Source organism: Pyrgilauda ruficollis, unplaced genomic scaffold (assembly GCF_017590135.1).
Source record: "Pyrgilauda ruficollis isolate IOZ18807 unplaced genomic scaffold, ASM1759013v1 scaffold34, whole genome shotgun sequence".
Classification (NCBI taxonomy): Eukaryota; Metazoa; Chordata; class Aves; order Passeriformes; family Passeridae; genus Pyrgilauda; species Pyrgilauda ruficollis.
Window position 1 is genome coordinate 3,589,971 of NW_024524822.1, and position 16,823 is coordinate 3,606,793.

Here is a 16,823-nt window from a genome sequence, read left to right on the forward strand (position 1 = left end):
AGCAGGGTCAGAACCCAATGTTCGGAGGGCAGCTTGAAAAGAAAAAGAGACGTGCTTAGACCCCTCCTGTTCAAAATCAGCAGCTCTGGTCACCCTCCACCCCTGGGGGGATGCCAGCCTGCATCCCTGCATGCTGCCAGGAGCCAGAGAAATCCTCATTTACAGGAAAAGGGTTTCCATCCATCACTTCAAACCTCCTGCTCATTTAAATCTGTCCAAACCGTGCAAAAGTTATCTGAAATCCTCGGCAAAGCTGGGCTGGAGGCAGAGCACTGCTGGACCCTGATCCGTGTCAGACCAGGCAGGCTGAAACATCGCCCACAGGGACCGGGAATTCTTGCAGGGCAGGACAGAGAAACATCCATCAGCAGCGACAAAGGGCTATTGATCCTGCCCGAGGGCACAGTGCTGGATTCAATGACCGCTCCAAATCCCTTCCGCTCCACAGATCCTATGGAAAAGCAAATCTTCATCCTGCAAAACCCTTGAGAATGAAGTACTCCTTCAGTGTCCCCACGGATGGCCATCGACAGCACAGGGCTGGCACTGTGGAAGGGCTGGGGCACTGGAGAAGCAACTCCCTCACTTATAAAAAACAAACAAGCCAAAACCAAACAATCAAAAAATGGCAGAACAAAAACAAAAGAAACAAAAGAGTGTCCTCATAGATGGCAGTGCCATCGACAGGACAGGGCACTGTCATCCTGTCACTGTCGAAGGGCTGGGGCACTGGAGAAGCAACTCCCCCACTTATAACAAACAAACAAACCAAAACCAAACAGTCAAAAAATGGCAGAACAAAAACCAAAGAAACAAAACCCTGCAGTCACACTTTCCACAGCCAATGCACTGCAGCATTAACCTGAAAAACTTGTTTAAGAGAACCACAAGAAATTATCAAATGCACTAGTGCAGCCTGGGGCGTGCAGGTGAACCTTCCATCCACACCCACACCCCTGTCTCAGCCACCTCCCAGCCCCAGGGACCCAGGGCAGCATTCCTGAGCACAGTGAGAGACACTGAGAGGTGCAAGGAGAGCCAGGGTCATTGGCTCCTCCACTCAATGTCCCAGTTTTCAATATTTGCACTGTCAGGATGTTTTCCAAACACAGATAATCGTTTAAACCCAAAACTTCTTAGGAGAAAAAAAATGCATGATTTGCAATTATCCCCTTAATTAGGAAAGGAAGAAAGAAGTCCAGAATTTGTCTGCATAAAACAGAAAGGAGCGATGAAGTAGCTACACATGAATGTAGTTAAACTGAAAATTAAAGTCATGGTTCTTATTTCTGTGCATGGCACCCTTCAGATCCCAGCTTGGTAAAAAAAGAAATATACATACAGCAATATGGAGTTTCTATTTCATGGATATACATGGGCACATGTGAACAGAGACATGGAATATCAAGCAGGGCTCTGGTCTCAGTCAGCTCCTGAAGGGTCCCGGTGGGACCAGGGGACTGAGGGGGCCCCAAAGCTGAGATGCTGAACAAGATAAGATGGGAACAGGCATGTGGGAGCTCACATCAGCTGTGCCACAGAGCAGGCAGGGAAGCACACGGCCTGCACGCAGGGTGCTGGAAGAGGATGACTTCACCCTCCTCGCAGATTTTAGGGCTGGTGCATCATTAGCAGGTCTCCAGCTGCCCTCCCTCCAGCGGACCAGAGGATCAAGAGTGTTTTTCTCCGCTGTTATACAAGACACGAGCTTGTGCACATCCTCTGATGTGATAGAGCTTCCAGGCTACTGAGTCAGCCTTCCAGGGCTTGTCTCAGCTCCCAGAGCCCTTCTCCAGGACAGCCACACTGCTGTCACCTCACTCAGGGACAGGCCTTTTTGTGGGCAAGAGACCTATTGAGTCATGCAGCAACTGGGAAGACAAGCCACCTTTCAAACTGGTATATCTCTCAGAGAAGGTCGAGCTGTTCCCAAAATCAGGAGGGGTTTCACACCCAGCCCTCCAAGTTCTCCATATATTCAACCATCCTCATGCTCTACTCTTCTCCTGCACCCAGCCCCATTTCTCTCTTGCATTTACAAAAAGCCTGAAATTCCTTCTTGTTTCACTTCAGTCTCACCATGATCTGTGACAGGGATCACAAGACCCCCTTCACCTCCCTTCTCTGCAGAAACCTCCCTTGCCTTCCCCTCTCCCTCTTCTGCTCCTCATCCCTCCCCATGCCAAACAAGGATGTTCCACAACCTTGCCAAGTGCTTTGGGAAGAGCCTGAAGGACACAAGAACAGTTCCTGAAGAGCAGCTTAGTACTGGCTACTGCATCAGCTGCTCTCCTGACCAACATCTCACTGCTGCTGCCTGTCATCTATAGGATGTGGGAAGCCAATAACCAGACAAGGAAGACAGGAGGAGAAAGATCTACCTGTCTTCAGCTTCCCAGGCCCAGGAACCAACACAGTTTGAGGACAGACACAGCTCCAGCCTTGCACAATTATTTCACAAAAGGGGGAGCAGGGGATGAGCAGAAGCACCCCAATAACACAAGAGCTCTCCCAGCTTTTTGAAGACATATGGCTCCTCTCCATACTTCAAGCAGTGACTCCTCCATGCTTCCAAATTACAGCTGCCTAAGCTGTTTCTGCAGATATTTCCTCTTTCTATGCAATCATTTGGCTAATAAGATGAGCAGGTTGGGCTCATTTATTTTGGACACTGTTCGTGGGTCATTAGCAGAAAGGCTAATCATTGCATTGGCAGAAAATATCACTTCTGCTTCAGAGCTGGCTGCACAGCACGGGGAGGGGGAGAGAGCAGGAGCCTGACAGAGCCTTTAAAAAAAATAATAATACAAAACCCAAGTTGCACTGCTGTAGAAGTGGAATTTTCCTCTGCTGTTTCCCAAGGTGCCTGCTGCTAGGATGAAGGGACAGGCTCCAGTGCCCGAGGCAGCTCTGTGCTCCCTCTCCCACGCACGTGCCGCCTCCAAGGGCCGCAGGAGGAGAAGGAGCGATGCTGGTGGCAGCAGCCCGGCCTCCCTGAGCCACAGCAGCACAGCAACACATGCTGGAGATGCTCAGCCCTCCGGGGAAGCATAGTCATCCTCACCCAATGCAAATCCAGGCAGGATGCCAAGAGCCCCAGGACACTGAGAGCCCATTCTGGGATGGTTTGGGGTTAGCAGAGCAGATCAGTTGTGATGCCTGTGCTCTGCTTGAAGCACCTGAGCACTAAAATCCACCTACAGAGACATTTAAAGAACAATCTGCATTCAGTGTGAAGGCTGGAGTGCCAGGGGGGATGCAGAACCTCAGGGCATTTGCAGAGCTGAAGCCTGAATTTCCAGGAGACACAGCAAAGCTGAGCTCTTCCCGTTTCTCTCTTGAGAGGTGACAACAGAAGCAAAGACAAACTTGTGAGACACAGCCGTGCCAAAACAGCAGCACTGAGAGCAAATGCTGCTCCCCAGGCTCAGCTGCTCCACAGCCAGCTCTCTCCAAAGGCCCTGGAGGAGCTCTGCCCTGCGGGTATGGTGCCAGGCAGAGCACAGGGACACAGAGCTGCTCCTGCTCCCACCCCACGGCAGCTGCTGCCTTCACCCACTGACCTGGCAAGGGCAGAAATGGGGTGTTTGAGGGGACAGCTGGCCAGGGCACAGGTTGTCCCCCTCCCCAGCAGACACACAGCCTCCCGCTCGCCTCCCCCAGCTGCTGCTGCCCCAGATGTCCCTGCCGTGTGTGCTGCCAAGGGTGCCATGACCTTGGCTGCTCTCAGCAGCATCCTTGGGGCAGGCACAGGATGGGGCTCCCACCTCCCCTGGGAAGCTTTCAGCAGATGTCCCTCAGCTCTGTGTTTCCCCTCCTGCCCTCCAGCACCTCAGCCAGGAGCCCCAACACACTTCCCAAGGGGTTATACCAGGAGGGAGCTGGGCAGGGGGGCAGCGTGGCCATGTAGGGACACCAGGAATTTGTCCCTGGAGTGCTTCAGCTTGCCTTGAGCCACCCATGCTGAGGCTCTTCCTGCAGAATCATGCTGTTTCCCAAGGCCAAGCCTCTCCAGCCCCACAGCAGAGCGGCTGCTCCTGGGGAGCCCCAGCACAGAGGGGGAGCCAGGGCTGGCTCTGTGGGGCTCTCCAGACAGAGAAAGGGGAGAAGATGATTTGGGAGCTAATTTAGAGCTTGCATTTCCTAATTCTTTTCAGACACCGAGGCTATTGGCAGGCAGTGTTACAGCCCCTGCCAGCCTCAGCGGCTCTACAATGTCCTTCCCTTGGCAAGGGCAGCAGTGGGGAAAAAATAACACACAAAAAAACAAGGGACATGTGATGGAGAGCTTGGCTGAAGGTTCCCTCCCCCCATTGATCTGTGTGCCAAGGAGGAAGATCATGGGGGGGAAAAAAAGTTTTAAAATGAAAGAAAAAAAAAACCCCACACCACTTGTTTTGCTATGTCCAGGCTGTGGGGATGGAGCTGTGGCAGGAGGTGAGCAGATATAACCTGAAGCCACTGCTTAGTTCAGGCCAGGACAAAGCCATCACCCTCCCAGCCAGCACAGGGAAAGCAAGACAGGAAGGAGCACTTGGACACAGGCTCCCTGCACCCCACACTGCTGTATGGAGCCCCAAAAGCAGGACCTGGCACTCACCCCCAGAAATCCCACAGAGATAAATGATAAATGCTGCTGGGTGCACACTTGTGCTTACAGGATTGAGTGCATGGGGGTAAAAAAGGGATTTTGCCTCAAAATGTCATGGTCCAAAAAGGCAGGGTGGGCAGAGCCTCTCTCCTCCCCAGCACATGCAGACCCCATGGAGGTGGCTGAGGATGCTGTGCAGGAAGGAGCTCAACAGCACCCAGAAAACACCAAGGGTGAAAAACCTGCTGCTGGAGAATGGCAGCAGCTCAGGGAATGACAGGATGAGTCCAATATTTAATTAACTGTGTTTTTCAAAGAAGGGAAGGAAGGAGATGGATCAGAAGAGCACGGGGACAACCCCAGCCATCCAACCCAGGAACAACCTGATAGCAGCACTCACACACAGATCCCCTGCCAGGTGACAGCTGAGCAAGGGGGATTCTCCTGAGGAGGGGTGTCCAGCCCCCACCAGCCACTGCAGCAGAACAGGTGATGGGAAACCACTCCATCATGGAAAGGAGGGAGACCGGATGGCAGCAGAGACACAAACACCAGCAAAGGCACGGTCAGGTGAAATGTGACCGCTTTGGCAGAAGCACACAGCTCATGACTGTCATTGACCCGCTCGTTTTGCATCACATCAGCAAGCTGGGCACCAGCTTCCTCTGCTGGCTCAGCTCACCCTGCAATCACCTCCAGGCAGGCCTGGGAGCACAGCCTGCTCACCTGCACCCCACCAGGTCCCAGCTCCAGGGTGGGGGATACAGGGATAGAGGCAGCCAAACCCAAAGCAGTCAGGATCCTAAAGCAGGAGCGGCTTGGTTGAAAAATCTCTCTTTGTGCTGCTAAACCCTTCCTGCAGAGCACACCGAGGCTGATGAGATGCTCATGTGAAGCCCCTGTCCCTGCCATGAGGGGACAGCACAAACACAAACCATTGAACAGCCCTGCTCATCCCTCCCTTCCCAGCACACAGGACAGAGGGGTGAGAAGAACCAGGTCACTTCCCTTCTGTGGTTTGACAAGGCTATTCCCCAGCTCCCAGGGCTCAGCAGCAGCCACCGGAACACCTCGGACTCCTCCTCCTCCCCTCGGCCCCCAGACAGCCAGAGGAGGAGCCGGGCTCTGTGGCAAAGGCAGTTCAAGTACAGAGAGAAGAAAAGGAGAATCACAGCATTCATCCCAGCACAAGCCACCAGTGTCCCAGGTGGATCTGGGAAAGGGTGGCCCTAAACCAGTCCCAAGGATGCCTCAAGGCAAGATCAATTGCCTATAACTCTGAGCCCGAGATTGGTGCAATGAGGAAAGCCACAGCCAGGGCAGCAGGAAAGCTCAAACTTGCCCAAGGAATGGCTGGTGAGGAGCTGCTGCCCAGCTCCAGCTCTGGGAGGGGAAATGGAGGTGCCTGACACTGCTAAAGCATCAGTGCTTTTGCTGCCATCCACCTGCAGGGTCCCTCACCTTCCATCTGAATAAAAAGCGAGTTGTCTCCTCTCCCCCAAGGAGCTACAAAGGAGGCAGCTAGAAAGGAAAGACACCAGTTTTCCTGCTGGATAAAGGGAAACATAATGAAAAAATATGCAAGCCCTGAAATCTATGTGCACCCCAGCAGGGCTGAGGCTGATGTTCCCACTCACTCCCTCTCCAGCCACTGCCATAAATCCAGCCCCAGAAGCACCCACCTAAGGCAAAGCCGAGCCAGTCAACCAGCTCCCTTCATAAACATTTATTTTCCTGCAGTTTTATATAACTGGATTTTAACAATAAGCACAATTCCATTTTTTTTCTCTCTCCCCTTTTCCTTCGCTGCACATCGTGAGACTTCACAACGAGGCTCCTGCTTGGAGCTGGCAGAGACCTTTCCAAAGCTGAAACAGAGCTCGTTCCCCCTCACCCGTGGGGATGGAGCAGGGAGGGAGGAGGTGGAGTGGGAGCAGCGACAGGTAAAAATAACCATACTTGACCTGATGTTGCTCCCAATTAAGCCAGTGGGAATTTTGCCCAACTTCCAAAGCAGCAAGACCCAGACACACACAGAAAGTGCTCTGCTGCATGAGCAGCCTAACGACGGCCAGAGAAAACCATGAATATGTGAGCTTCTTCCCCCTATTTCCTGCTGGTGGGAGTCTGAGCATCCCTGCCCCGGGGCCAGGCACTGCAGAGGCTGCAGGCACTCCGAGGGTGATGATCAGACCCACAGCACCACATCTCCCCTGCTCCAGGCACAGTTACTCCACACAGAGCCTGGGAAGGTTTTTTTGGTTGTTTTTTTTTTTTTTCCCCAGGAAGGGTTTATCTGCTCAGACAGTTTCACATCAGCTGAAACTAAAGTGTAAGTGGTTTTGGGGATATAGAAAGTGTTGAAGAGTAGAAACATTTCATTCTGACACCTTCCTGAACAAAAAGCGCTCTGCCTTTTCACGGCATCGCAGTGCCTTGTGAAACCAAGTCCAATTTATTTTTAAATGGGAAAAAAAGGAAAGCCCAAACTGAGAACAAATATATTTCTGGGGACAAATCTGATATTGCATTTCATCCTGTCGTTAACACTTTACTCCCATCTTCGGGCTTCGCCAATCAAATGAGAATTCAGCCTTTTGTGGTGCTGTAATGGAACATCTTTCACAACCACCTTGAAGCTGTTCTGCATGAGGTTGGGCACAGTTCACCTTCACACGAGCCAGCACCTGACACCGACAGCGCTTGAACGGATGCAAACATTTCCAGCTCACATTCAAACACGAGTCACAACTGAGAGCAGCGAGAACTGCAGATAACACAAGGTTTGAAAGAAAAAAAATAAAAGGCATTTCGCTGCTTGTCTGAAGACCAGCCCAGGGATGCGAGAGCTGGGTGAGGCTCCTCACCCTGGGTCAGAACCCATACTGTACCAACAGAAAGATGGAGATTATAATGTTCCTGCTGGGACTAAAGAGTGTCAGGCATCCCCCAGCACAGCCCAGCCTCACCAGTGAGGAGACAACACCCTCCACCCTGCCAGCATTCCCAGGAAAACACTCTCCATTGTGAGGTACTACCTCAGAGCCAGGGGCCACCCACACCCAACCATCACTGGAGAAGGCAGCATCCACAGGAGTTTTCCTGGAATAACATTTCCTGACAATTTTAATGCCATATGTACTATGGAGCCTGGCAGTTTAAAGCAATTAGATCCAGGCTGGGAGCTGCAAAGTATTTCTGTGTTTACATCAATGTTTCAAAGGTACCAATCCAGTACTCCCAGCACTTTACACACAGGATTGGCACGGGGCTCCCACGTGGAATTGCTCTCTCCAGGAGCCCAGCAGCTTGGTGAGAAGCAACCTGTGGAGGAGAGAAATGGAAACCAGGAGCTGAGGCAGAGCCACCCCACCGAAGCCTGGATTTCCATCTGCTTGTCCCACACTGGGGAAAGAAAAAAACACCTCCAAAAGGTCAGGCACCAGCTACACCCTGCAGTGCTGTGGATGTGAGTGTTTTTCCCAGACAGATGGTGGGAAGGGGAAGAGCGAGGAGGAGGAAGGAAGGGAACAAGTTCAAGACAAGCCTCTGAGATCAGCAAACTGATAAAAATACCCTGGCAGTGCCTGGCAGCGCAGAGGGACCCGGCCTGGGGGTGAAGGCAGGCACAGAGCGTGTCCCACCCCGTGCCACAAGCTCACACTGCTCTGTGCTCCTCACCCCACTCCCAAAATCTTCTCTCTGGCGTTTTTTCCTGCATCTCCTCACGACTTCAGCATCCTCCTTCCCATCTCTCACGCCCCCTGACAACCCTGGCCACTTTTCCAATGGAAGTTTTTAGGCTTTCCCTTCCATGCTCGATTCTCAGCATGTCGAGGCTGGGGAAATCTTCAGGCTGCAAATCCCTCCCACACCCCTCGATGCCATCTGCAAAACCCAAACCCCTTTCAGTGCTTCCCATGGCTGCTTTTCCCCCCCAATTTTCAATTGCTCTGGAGATGAGATGAGAAAGTTGAGTTTGCTGCTCAGTTCAGATGAACTGAGGGTATTTATTCAGCCTTGCTTTATCAGAGATGCAAATCAAATACTCCAGTTACATATTTTAACACAGTGGGGTGGAAAAAGTCTGATGGAGAGAAATCCATAGAGGGCCTAATGTATTCACTGGAGCTAAGGTGGAAAACTGAGAGAGACAGGTGAAAAATTATTAGCGTAACAGGTGCCATTGTCACAAAAGTGACAATTTGAAGAAAAAAAATCCCCCAAAATTAATTCCCTAAATATCAGAGCACATCATTAACTACATTTAGTCCCTGTTTTATACCAGCTCTACAAAGGAGAGTGGAGAGGAGGGGGAAGGTGGATGAAAGAGGCTCCTTCTCCCAGGAAGGAGTTGGTTAATGGCCCATTAAAATGGAAATGGAACTTGGAGCCAAAGCATGTCCCATCCTGGGAAAGAGCAGATGCCACCACAGTGTCAGGGTGAGAGGAGTGGGACTTCCAGCATGGACCAGCAACAACTCCTCTGTGCCCCAGTTCCAGTGCTCCTGCATGACTGGTGGCTTCAGCTTCCAGCTGCAGCCCCCTGAGCCAGAGCCTGCAGGCACCCAGCCCCTCTGAGCCAGCAGAGGTCCCAGCAGTCCCTCAGGAACCCTGAAGAAGCTCAGCAAAGAACTGAGGACCACCTTCAGCAGCGTGGGGAGGGTTGGTGAAGGTCTGAGGGTTGCTTGGTTTGCCATCAGCACGGAGCCTGCAGCTCCCATCCCCAACCCAGGGATTTGGGGATTCTTGTCCAATTCCACATCAGGGTGGGCAGCTCCTTCTCCTCTCCCCATATGTGATTCTCACACAGGGACATGCTGAACCCAGGGGTTTTAGAGCTTTTCTTTTTGGTTTTGTTTTTTTAATAAAAACAGCTCATTGGAGATCAATTTAGCTTTTTAATACCTTTCAGATAAGAAAATCTGCTGCAGCAGCAATTCTCTCCCTATCTTAATTAATTTCTAAACACATCACAAGCTGGAAGTGCATGTTTGATGAATCTGGTTGACCTCCTGGTGCAGAAATGATGACACAGATGTTGTGCCTTCTTCACTACCTCATTACTCATGTCACACCAGGGGTTTTTTTCTCCCATTGAGCTGGCTGACAGGAGCTCCAGTGCTGCCATCAGCAAGACAAGCTGCAAGGAGCCAGAGGAAGGCTTGAGCAAGGTTTTGCATCCCTGGAGAAGCCAGGTCCACTGGTGCTCCAGCAATCCCACAGGACACAGCAACATACAAGGGAGGGAACAGAATCCACTGGGAAGTTTTGCACCAAGGAGGACAAAATACTGCAGGGTAGGGAAATGAGAAACCCCACAAAGAATGGCCAACCTGAGGGAATGCTGGGGCTGAAGGAGCCTGGATGGGGATGTGCCCAAAGCCCACAGGATGTGGAGTCACCCCTGAGAGCTGTTTGCTGGGGACAATGGGAATCAGCCCAGCTCTGAAAAGAGTTTCAGCCTCCTCTCCCCTCCCATTCAACCTGGTACCAGCCCAGTTGCACTGGTATGATGTTATCCACCTGTGGGAAGGAGAGCAATCACAGCATCATGGAATGGCCTGGGTTGGGAGGGAACTTAAAGCCCATCCAGTGCCACCCCAGGGACACCTCCCACTGTCCCAGGCTGCTCCCAGCCCTGTCCAGCCTGGCCTTGGGCACTGCCAGGGATCCAGGGGCAGCCCCAGCTGCTCTGGGCACCCTGTGCCAGGCCCTCCCCACCTCACAGTGAAGATTATTTTCCTAAAGGTGATCACAGCTCCTAAAAGCTTGCTTGCTCTTGGAGATTCCTTAAGGAACTGGAGAGCTGCCCCAGCCTGAGGCAGCCCCAAGGACACACCAAGGGTGCACTGGGGCACAGGATTCCGCCCCAGCTCCACGTCAGAGCAGGATGTGAAAGCAGAGGGAAGAGTTTAAGAGCACAATTTACACCCAGCTCAGGGGCTGATGGAGCACAGGCCCAGCAGCTGATCATTAGGGAAACATCAGGATGTATGGGAAGAAGAAGAAAAAAGGAAGCTCCACAAATACAAGTTAAAGAAAATCCTCTGGGAGACCTAGAAGGCAGCAGGTAACTTGTCTGCTGCCAGCACAGCCAGCAGAAAGTGGGCATTAGAAATAAAAAATAGTAATTTTTTTCAAAAGCAGCCTGATGAGGTCTGGTCACCTTTTACTCCAGACACTTTAATGGTCCCTCGCAAGGTGATGGCATGAGATGCAACAAGGCTTTTCCTCATGACCGCTCTCCAAAAATCCAGCTTATTTCTGCTGGAGCAGAAGCCGCACAGAGCACATTTCTAAACCTCCCAGTTTGCAGGGATGATCCTGGCTCTGGTATCCCATCTAAGAGAGATTTCTTTTTTTACTGGCATCACTCACGAAAGGAAATCCCATCAATCCACCAGCAGGACGGGATGGGGCTTTGCTTTCTCTTCCCAAACCTGCATCCCCCCACTCACAGGGTGCAAGGGCCCTACTGATGTCTGATCAAAGGGTCAGTGCAGAGATAAAACCTGTCTGTCCCACCCAGACCCACCCCTCAGGGCCTTACAAACAACCCCTCTTTGGCCAAAGCCTCCAGACATGGCCCAGGGCTGCATTTAGCACCACACAAAACAATAATTAAACTGGGACACCAGGCGGTGGGGAACAACAAAAACATAAATCTCTCTTATGTTTTGTTAAATTCAGCAATTTACAAGGCTGGAATAATTAGTGGTTTAAAATGTTTTGACACAAGCAGCCCCAATAATCATGATAAATCATATCAGGCATATGCCCAGATCCTTGAAGTGACAGATGACAAACAGAGCAGTGACAAGACGCTCCATCACACAGGGAATCATTGAGTTAATGGAAGAATTATTGCTTCTGAAATCCACTCTAGTCCCATTGTGGGGAACATTCCAATTTATCAAAGCCAAATGAACATTAATTGCTGCAGCCTGGTAAGTTTTCGAGCTGCTGTGACCTTCATTGAATTTTAATCCAAAACAGATAAGATTTACTTCCACACAACAGGAAACAACACAATTAAACCCAAATGACAGCTGAGATTATGGTGAAAAAACACAACAGGCATAATGACAAAAATATTGATTCCTTTCTACTTGACACTGTGCTTAAAAAAAAGGGTAAATAAATAAAATCTTGCATTTGCATATTTGTTTTTCGTTTTCCTTTATCCCTTCTTTTCATTTAGGAGACAAATTTCAGATGCTCAAGCCAAGAGGAAATGGGTGGCAGAGAGTAATGGAGACTGAATTCCCTTTAACTGCAGTAATTAATGTTATGTCTCATTGGGGAGAGATTAAGAAAAAACAGTTAGGAAAGGAAAAAAAATAAAAATTAAGTATTATCTTGCTGTCAAAGATGCCCTTGAGCTCAGGAAGAGAGGCATGAAGAGGGTGCCAGTCAGTCAGTGCTTTGCAGGGGTAGATGGTGGCCACAGGGACATGGGCCATGGACACTTTCCTGTTGCACTGGGAGCAAACAAATCCCAAACCAGGAAGCCATGGACTGACAGCCAGAATCACTGGAAGGAGGAATAAACCCAGGATTTGCACTTCCCTGGAGCCCCCATGCAGCACAGAGCGGGTCTTGGCTTTAGAGGCAGAGCAGGAGCTCCCAGCCAGGCCATAAACACCTTCAGAAATCCAACCAGTTCCTGGCTTGGAGATGTCTCACTGCCCAATAACTGTGCCAAGTGCTCCCTGGGAGAGGGATCAACCAGATCCCCCTGCAAACCTTCCCCAGATCATATAAATCACCTGGAGCATGAGGACAGAGGTAAAAGCAAGAGTGAGAGCCGCTTCAAGGGGATGAAGGGAGCACTTTGCCATGTCCCCTCCTGTCCCCTGGGGAGGGATGCTGGGCTGATGATGGACAGAGCCTGAATGCCAGGGCAGCACTGGGGTGGGCTGGAATTCTGTCCACAGCAGTGATGGTGGTTTAGTTCATAGAAAGCACACAGAGACATTGGGCTTTGTGGTAGGAAGAGGCAGGACAAGTATTTGGGACACAGGTTGTATCCTGAGGCAAAAGGGATATGGACACAGAGGGTGTGGGGACAGGAAGGGGGACCCAGGGCCCCACTGTGCCAAGCACAGCACAGCCAGGGAACCCCATTGCTGGGGTAGGAGAGCCCAAGTGATGGGGGCCCTTTGGGATGTGCTCCAGCTGGGGTTAAAAAGGAAATAAAGGAGTGGGAAAGCAGCCCAGGGACATGGGTGAAATATTCCACCCAAGAAACAAATAGCTGTGCCCATTTTATTTCCCCTACAGAGCTCCATGAGGCCTCAAGGAAGAGGGAAAAAAAAAAAAAAGGAAAAAAAAAAAAAAAAAAAAAAAGAAAAAAAAAAGGCAACCAACCAACAAAACAGAATCATCTTTGCTGGTAACTCAAAACTTGGCTGGGGTTCACTCAAAAAGTTAATGAACCTTCTGAAAAATCTGGGCAAAGTTTCAAGCCTGTGCTGCAGTCCTGACCCAGGGAAGGGATCTGCAGGGCTCCTGCCTCCCCAGGGACACATGTGCAGCCTAGACCCCATCCCAGACCCAGATCCATGCCCAGGACCTCAGCTCCTGCTGCAGGGAATGTCAGGATTTATACAGAGGGTGGAGTTACAGCTGACTGTGTGTGGCAGGAACAACTCCTTCTCTCCTGTTGCTTTTGCAGGAGGGAAGAGAGGCACAGAGCAGGAATTAAGTCTCACAGCAAAGCCATGGGTGCTCCCATGCCACTGGCAAAGCACATCTTCCCTGGTTAAACTGGGATTAGAGGCCAAAGCCATTCCTGTGACATTTCTGTGACATGGCCAGCAGTGCTGTCAGCTCCGTCCCCCGGCACTGCCGCTCCCCCATTCTGAGGTGCAGCAAAGGAAGGCTCTGGCCAGGAGCTTCTCAAAGGAATTTCCCAAGCATCCACTCATTACAATAATCTCTTGTATTTTAGAGATAATCTTCAGCAAGGGCTGAGGACCAGGACTGAATCTCTCCCTACTACAGAAAATCTGCATTTCAAGCAGGAAGCACCAGGCTGCAGAGAAAGTGTCACCCCACAGACACAGGACAATTCTCCAGGGCTCAGGTTTGCCCACAACAGCCAAACAATCCCATACTCAAACCTCCTGCCAGGGATGGAGCTCTTCACACCCTGCACTGTTTTCTTTCTTTGTTGTCTCTCACATTTTCAGGCTCATTTTCCAAGTATGCATTTCTAACCTTTTCCCCCTCTCCAGCACCCCATCCTATTGACAATTCAGCAGGACATAAAAACATTCCCTCAGTAAGATGCAGCCCCCAACTCCTTTCCCTTCTGTCATCCAGCATCTTATCTTGCCCAACAGCCTTAATGCAAAGCCTCTCTCCCTTCTCACATGCATTCAGTGCCAGATCTAAAGCCCCACTGAGGAGACACTCAAAAAACCAGATTTAAGTTGTAAAAGCCAAATAGCTGCTTGTTCAAATTAAAAAATAAAAATAAAAATAAAAGATTTGTACTACCATTGTCTCTGTTCCTCCTTCCAAAACTAAGGACAGAAGCTGTGCAGATGACCCAGAATCTAGGAGATGAACAGGTTCACCTTTTGCTGGGGGTTGCTGTGTGGGATCCTCAGGCCTTAAAAGACTTGCTTTGGCAAGTGCATGGCATGCACACACACTGGATATACCAACCTAACTTCTTTTTTTCTGTACCTTATCCCAATGGGATTGAAGGGACAATACACTGAATCCCATTTTACAGATGGAGCTCTAAAACACGGAGGAACCATGGACCAGATCCAAACACGTAGGCAAGCACCTCATATGATACTGAAACTTTAAAAGGCAGCACAGCACATAAACAGTGCATTATTAAAAGGTCACAAACACCCCAGATGGAGACATTCAAAGCACTGGATCATCTTTTTACTTTTAGGTCAGGCTTTTTACTTTTAGGTCAGGCTTGTCCTTTGCAAGAAATGCTGCAGCCCTTACTCACTTCAAAGATAAACTTCAGCTTCAGAAAGAAGTGGCCAAGCCCAAAATCTTGCCTTTGCACAATGCCCAAACACAAAGACAAAGCAGAAATACTCCACTGGCACCTCACCACTTTCCAACACAGGAGGAACTACAAGGATCCTTGTTACCCTCCCAACAGCTTCTTTCCCACACTCTTTTGCTTTGTTTCATTTTCTCAGAAGACCAAGCGCTGTGTTGTTTTTTGGTTGGTTGGTTTTTTTCCTGGCCCATTCAAACACATCCCTCCCTTTCTGAAGCCCCAACCAAGAAGGGACACAAACATCTGCAAAGCAGACTCACCACCCTGCTCCTCACCCCCCTCCTCCAAGGGGGTCCCTCCATCCCCACCAGCAGCCGGGACTCACCATGACTGAGATATGAAGGATGTGCATCTGCTCCTCCACGATCTCCGAGGGCTCCTGGAGGCTGGGTGGGGTGGCCCTGGAGAGCTGCTCAGCGCTGCTCATGGACACGTGGAAGTAGAGGGTGCCATTCTCCAGCCACTGCTGCTTCCAGTGCACCAGCGAAATGTCCGACACCGTCCCCGACATCTCTGCAGGGACACAACACACAGCTCAGGGTCAGCTTTCTCCACAATGCCCAAAGGTGTTATTCTAAATTATCAAGGAAATTGGAACTTTTGAGTCTTACCCCCAGAACTGCTTCTATTTAATTTTAGCTTCTACCTGTTACTTTCCTTATATATGAACAGAAACATTTGTCTTCCTTAATAAAAATCACAGGGCTACAGAGTGCCTGGGGATTTCTAGAATAGGAAGGCAAGAACAGCAAATCACACAGGATGCCCTAAACCTCCTGTGGCTTTCCCAGGAAACAGGCTGGAAGGAGCTCCCAGGGAGCTGCAGCCAAGCCCAAGGGAGTTTCATGGCTCAGGGAGGCCCCTCGGTGCCAGACAAGGCAGGGTGCAGACACCAGTACACTTTGCTGGCATTTACAATGGAAACCTCCTTCCAGCTGTGGGGCAGCAGCACAGCTGTATTTAATAAAGACACTCTCAGCACAGACTGTGAGCTCCAGCCACAAGGGAAAACCTCCAGGCTTGACAAATATCTATTGACACTGGAGCTGCACCTGTCAGTCACCTTCTGCAGCTGCTGGTGGTTTTACATCCCACCCAATCCTGATTTACAGCACGGGCACCCCGGCAGCCAGGATTCAGCACACACCACCAGCCTTCCCTGACCTAAAGCACTGCACTGAATTGGGGGTTTGGAGAACCCAAAGGGCACCCTCAGACCTGCAGACCTGTGGAGGCAGCAGCTCCCAGCCTCAGCTGCAGCTCCTGAGTGGGCCAGGAGCACTGACAGCTCCACAGCTGCCCAGCACGTTGCACACAGATCTCTGCAGAGAATGGGTTTGGCAGTTGGGCAGCTGAATCAAAACCAAAAAAAAAAAAAAATTTACTAGTACAAAATGAGCCAAAATATTTCTCCTTCCACCACATCTTTTTTTTGAGTTTGTTTTTCCATTTCCAGTATAAGCAATGGGAAGCAAGACAGGTCTTCTTAGTCACTGGGTTCACAGCTTCAGCAGCTTTGAGGAAGACCCAAATCCAATTCCCTCCAATTTGGGGAGAGACCAGGTGTGACAGTCCCTGACCCACTGTCTGCAGGCGTGTCTGCCCCAGAACAGTCAAGAACACAAGCTCAAGTACTTTTGGTACCTCAGAGGGAACAGAGACAAGGTTCTCCTCCACCTTGGCTGCAGAGGGTCAGTGGGGAGGACAGCACTTGCTCCCCTGCAGGCAAAGCAGCCAGGGAATGTTGGTGGCATTCTGCATTTCATTACCCTGAGCCCAGCTGGGCAAGAGCACATCTGTTCCAGCTCCCAGTGGAGAGGAAGGAAGGAACAAGCCCAGCTGAGGCTGTCCTGAGGAGCCACCCACACCTTGCAGGACATGATGTTTCAACCAGACACCTGGGAGGTGAGCAGCCACTCAGGCTACAAGGCCAGGCACTTGCACTTCTACAAACCCAGCCCAACAAAAAAACCTCTCAATTCTTCAGAAACAGTTTTTCTAACCCCTGAAATCAATATATTTTCCAGGAGCAAGCTCCTGGCTTCCCAACGTGCATCAAAAGAGAGCCAGCCAAGCTCTGATGGAGAAGAGCCCATCACACCACAGGTCCTGCAGGGCTGAGGGCAGGGCCAAGGCCACCCCATTACTGCCAGATCCCTGATTCAGCACCTCACTGGTGACACTCCA

At 50.6% G+C, this 16,823-nt stretch overlaps 1 protein-coding gene across 1 annotated transcript in view; it reads right to left on the bottom strand.

Annotated features, from left to right (window-relative positions):
• Positions 1 to 15,147, bottom strand: part of ASTN2 (astrotactin 2) — a 264,180-nt gene extending 249,033 nt beyond the window's left edge. Inside the window, exon 1 of the mRNA XM_041475041.1 lies at positions 14,962 to 15,147. Coding sequence (XP_041330975.1) covers positions 14,962 to 15,147 — 186 coding nt within the window. The remainder of the gene's footprint in view (positions 1 to 14,961) is intronic.
• Positions 15,148 to 16,823: the final 1,676 nt, after the last annotated feature.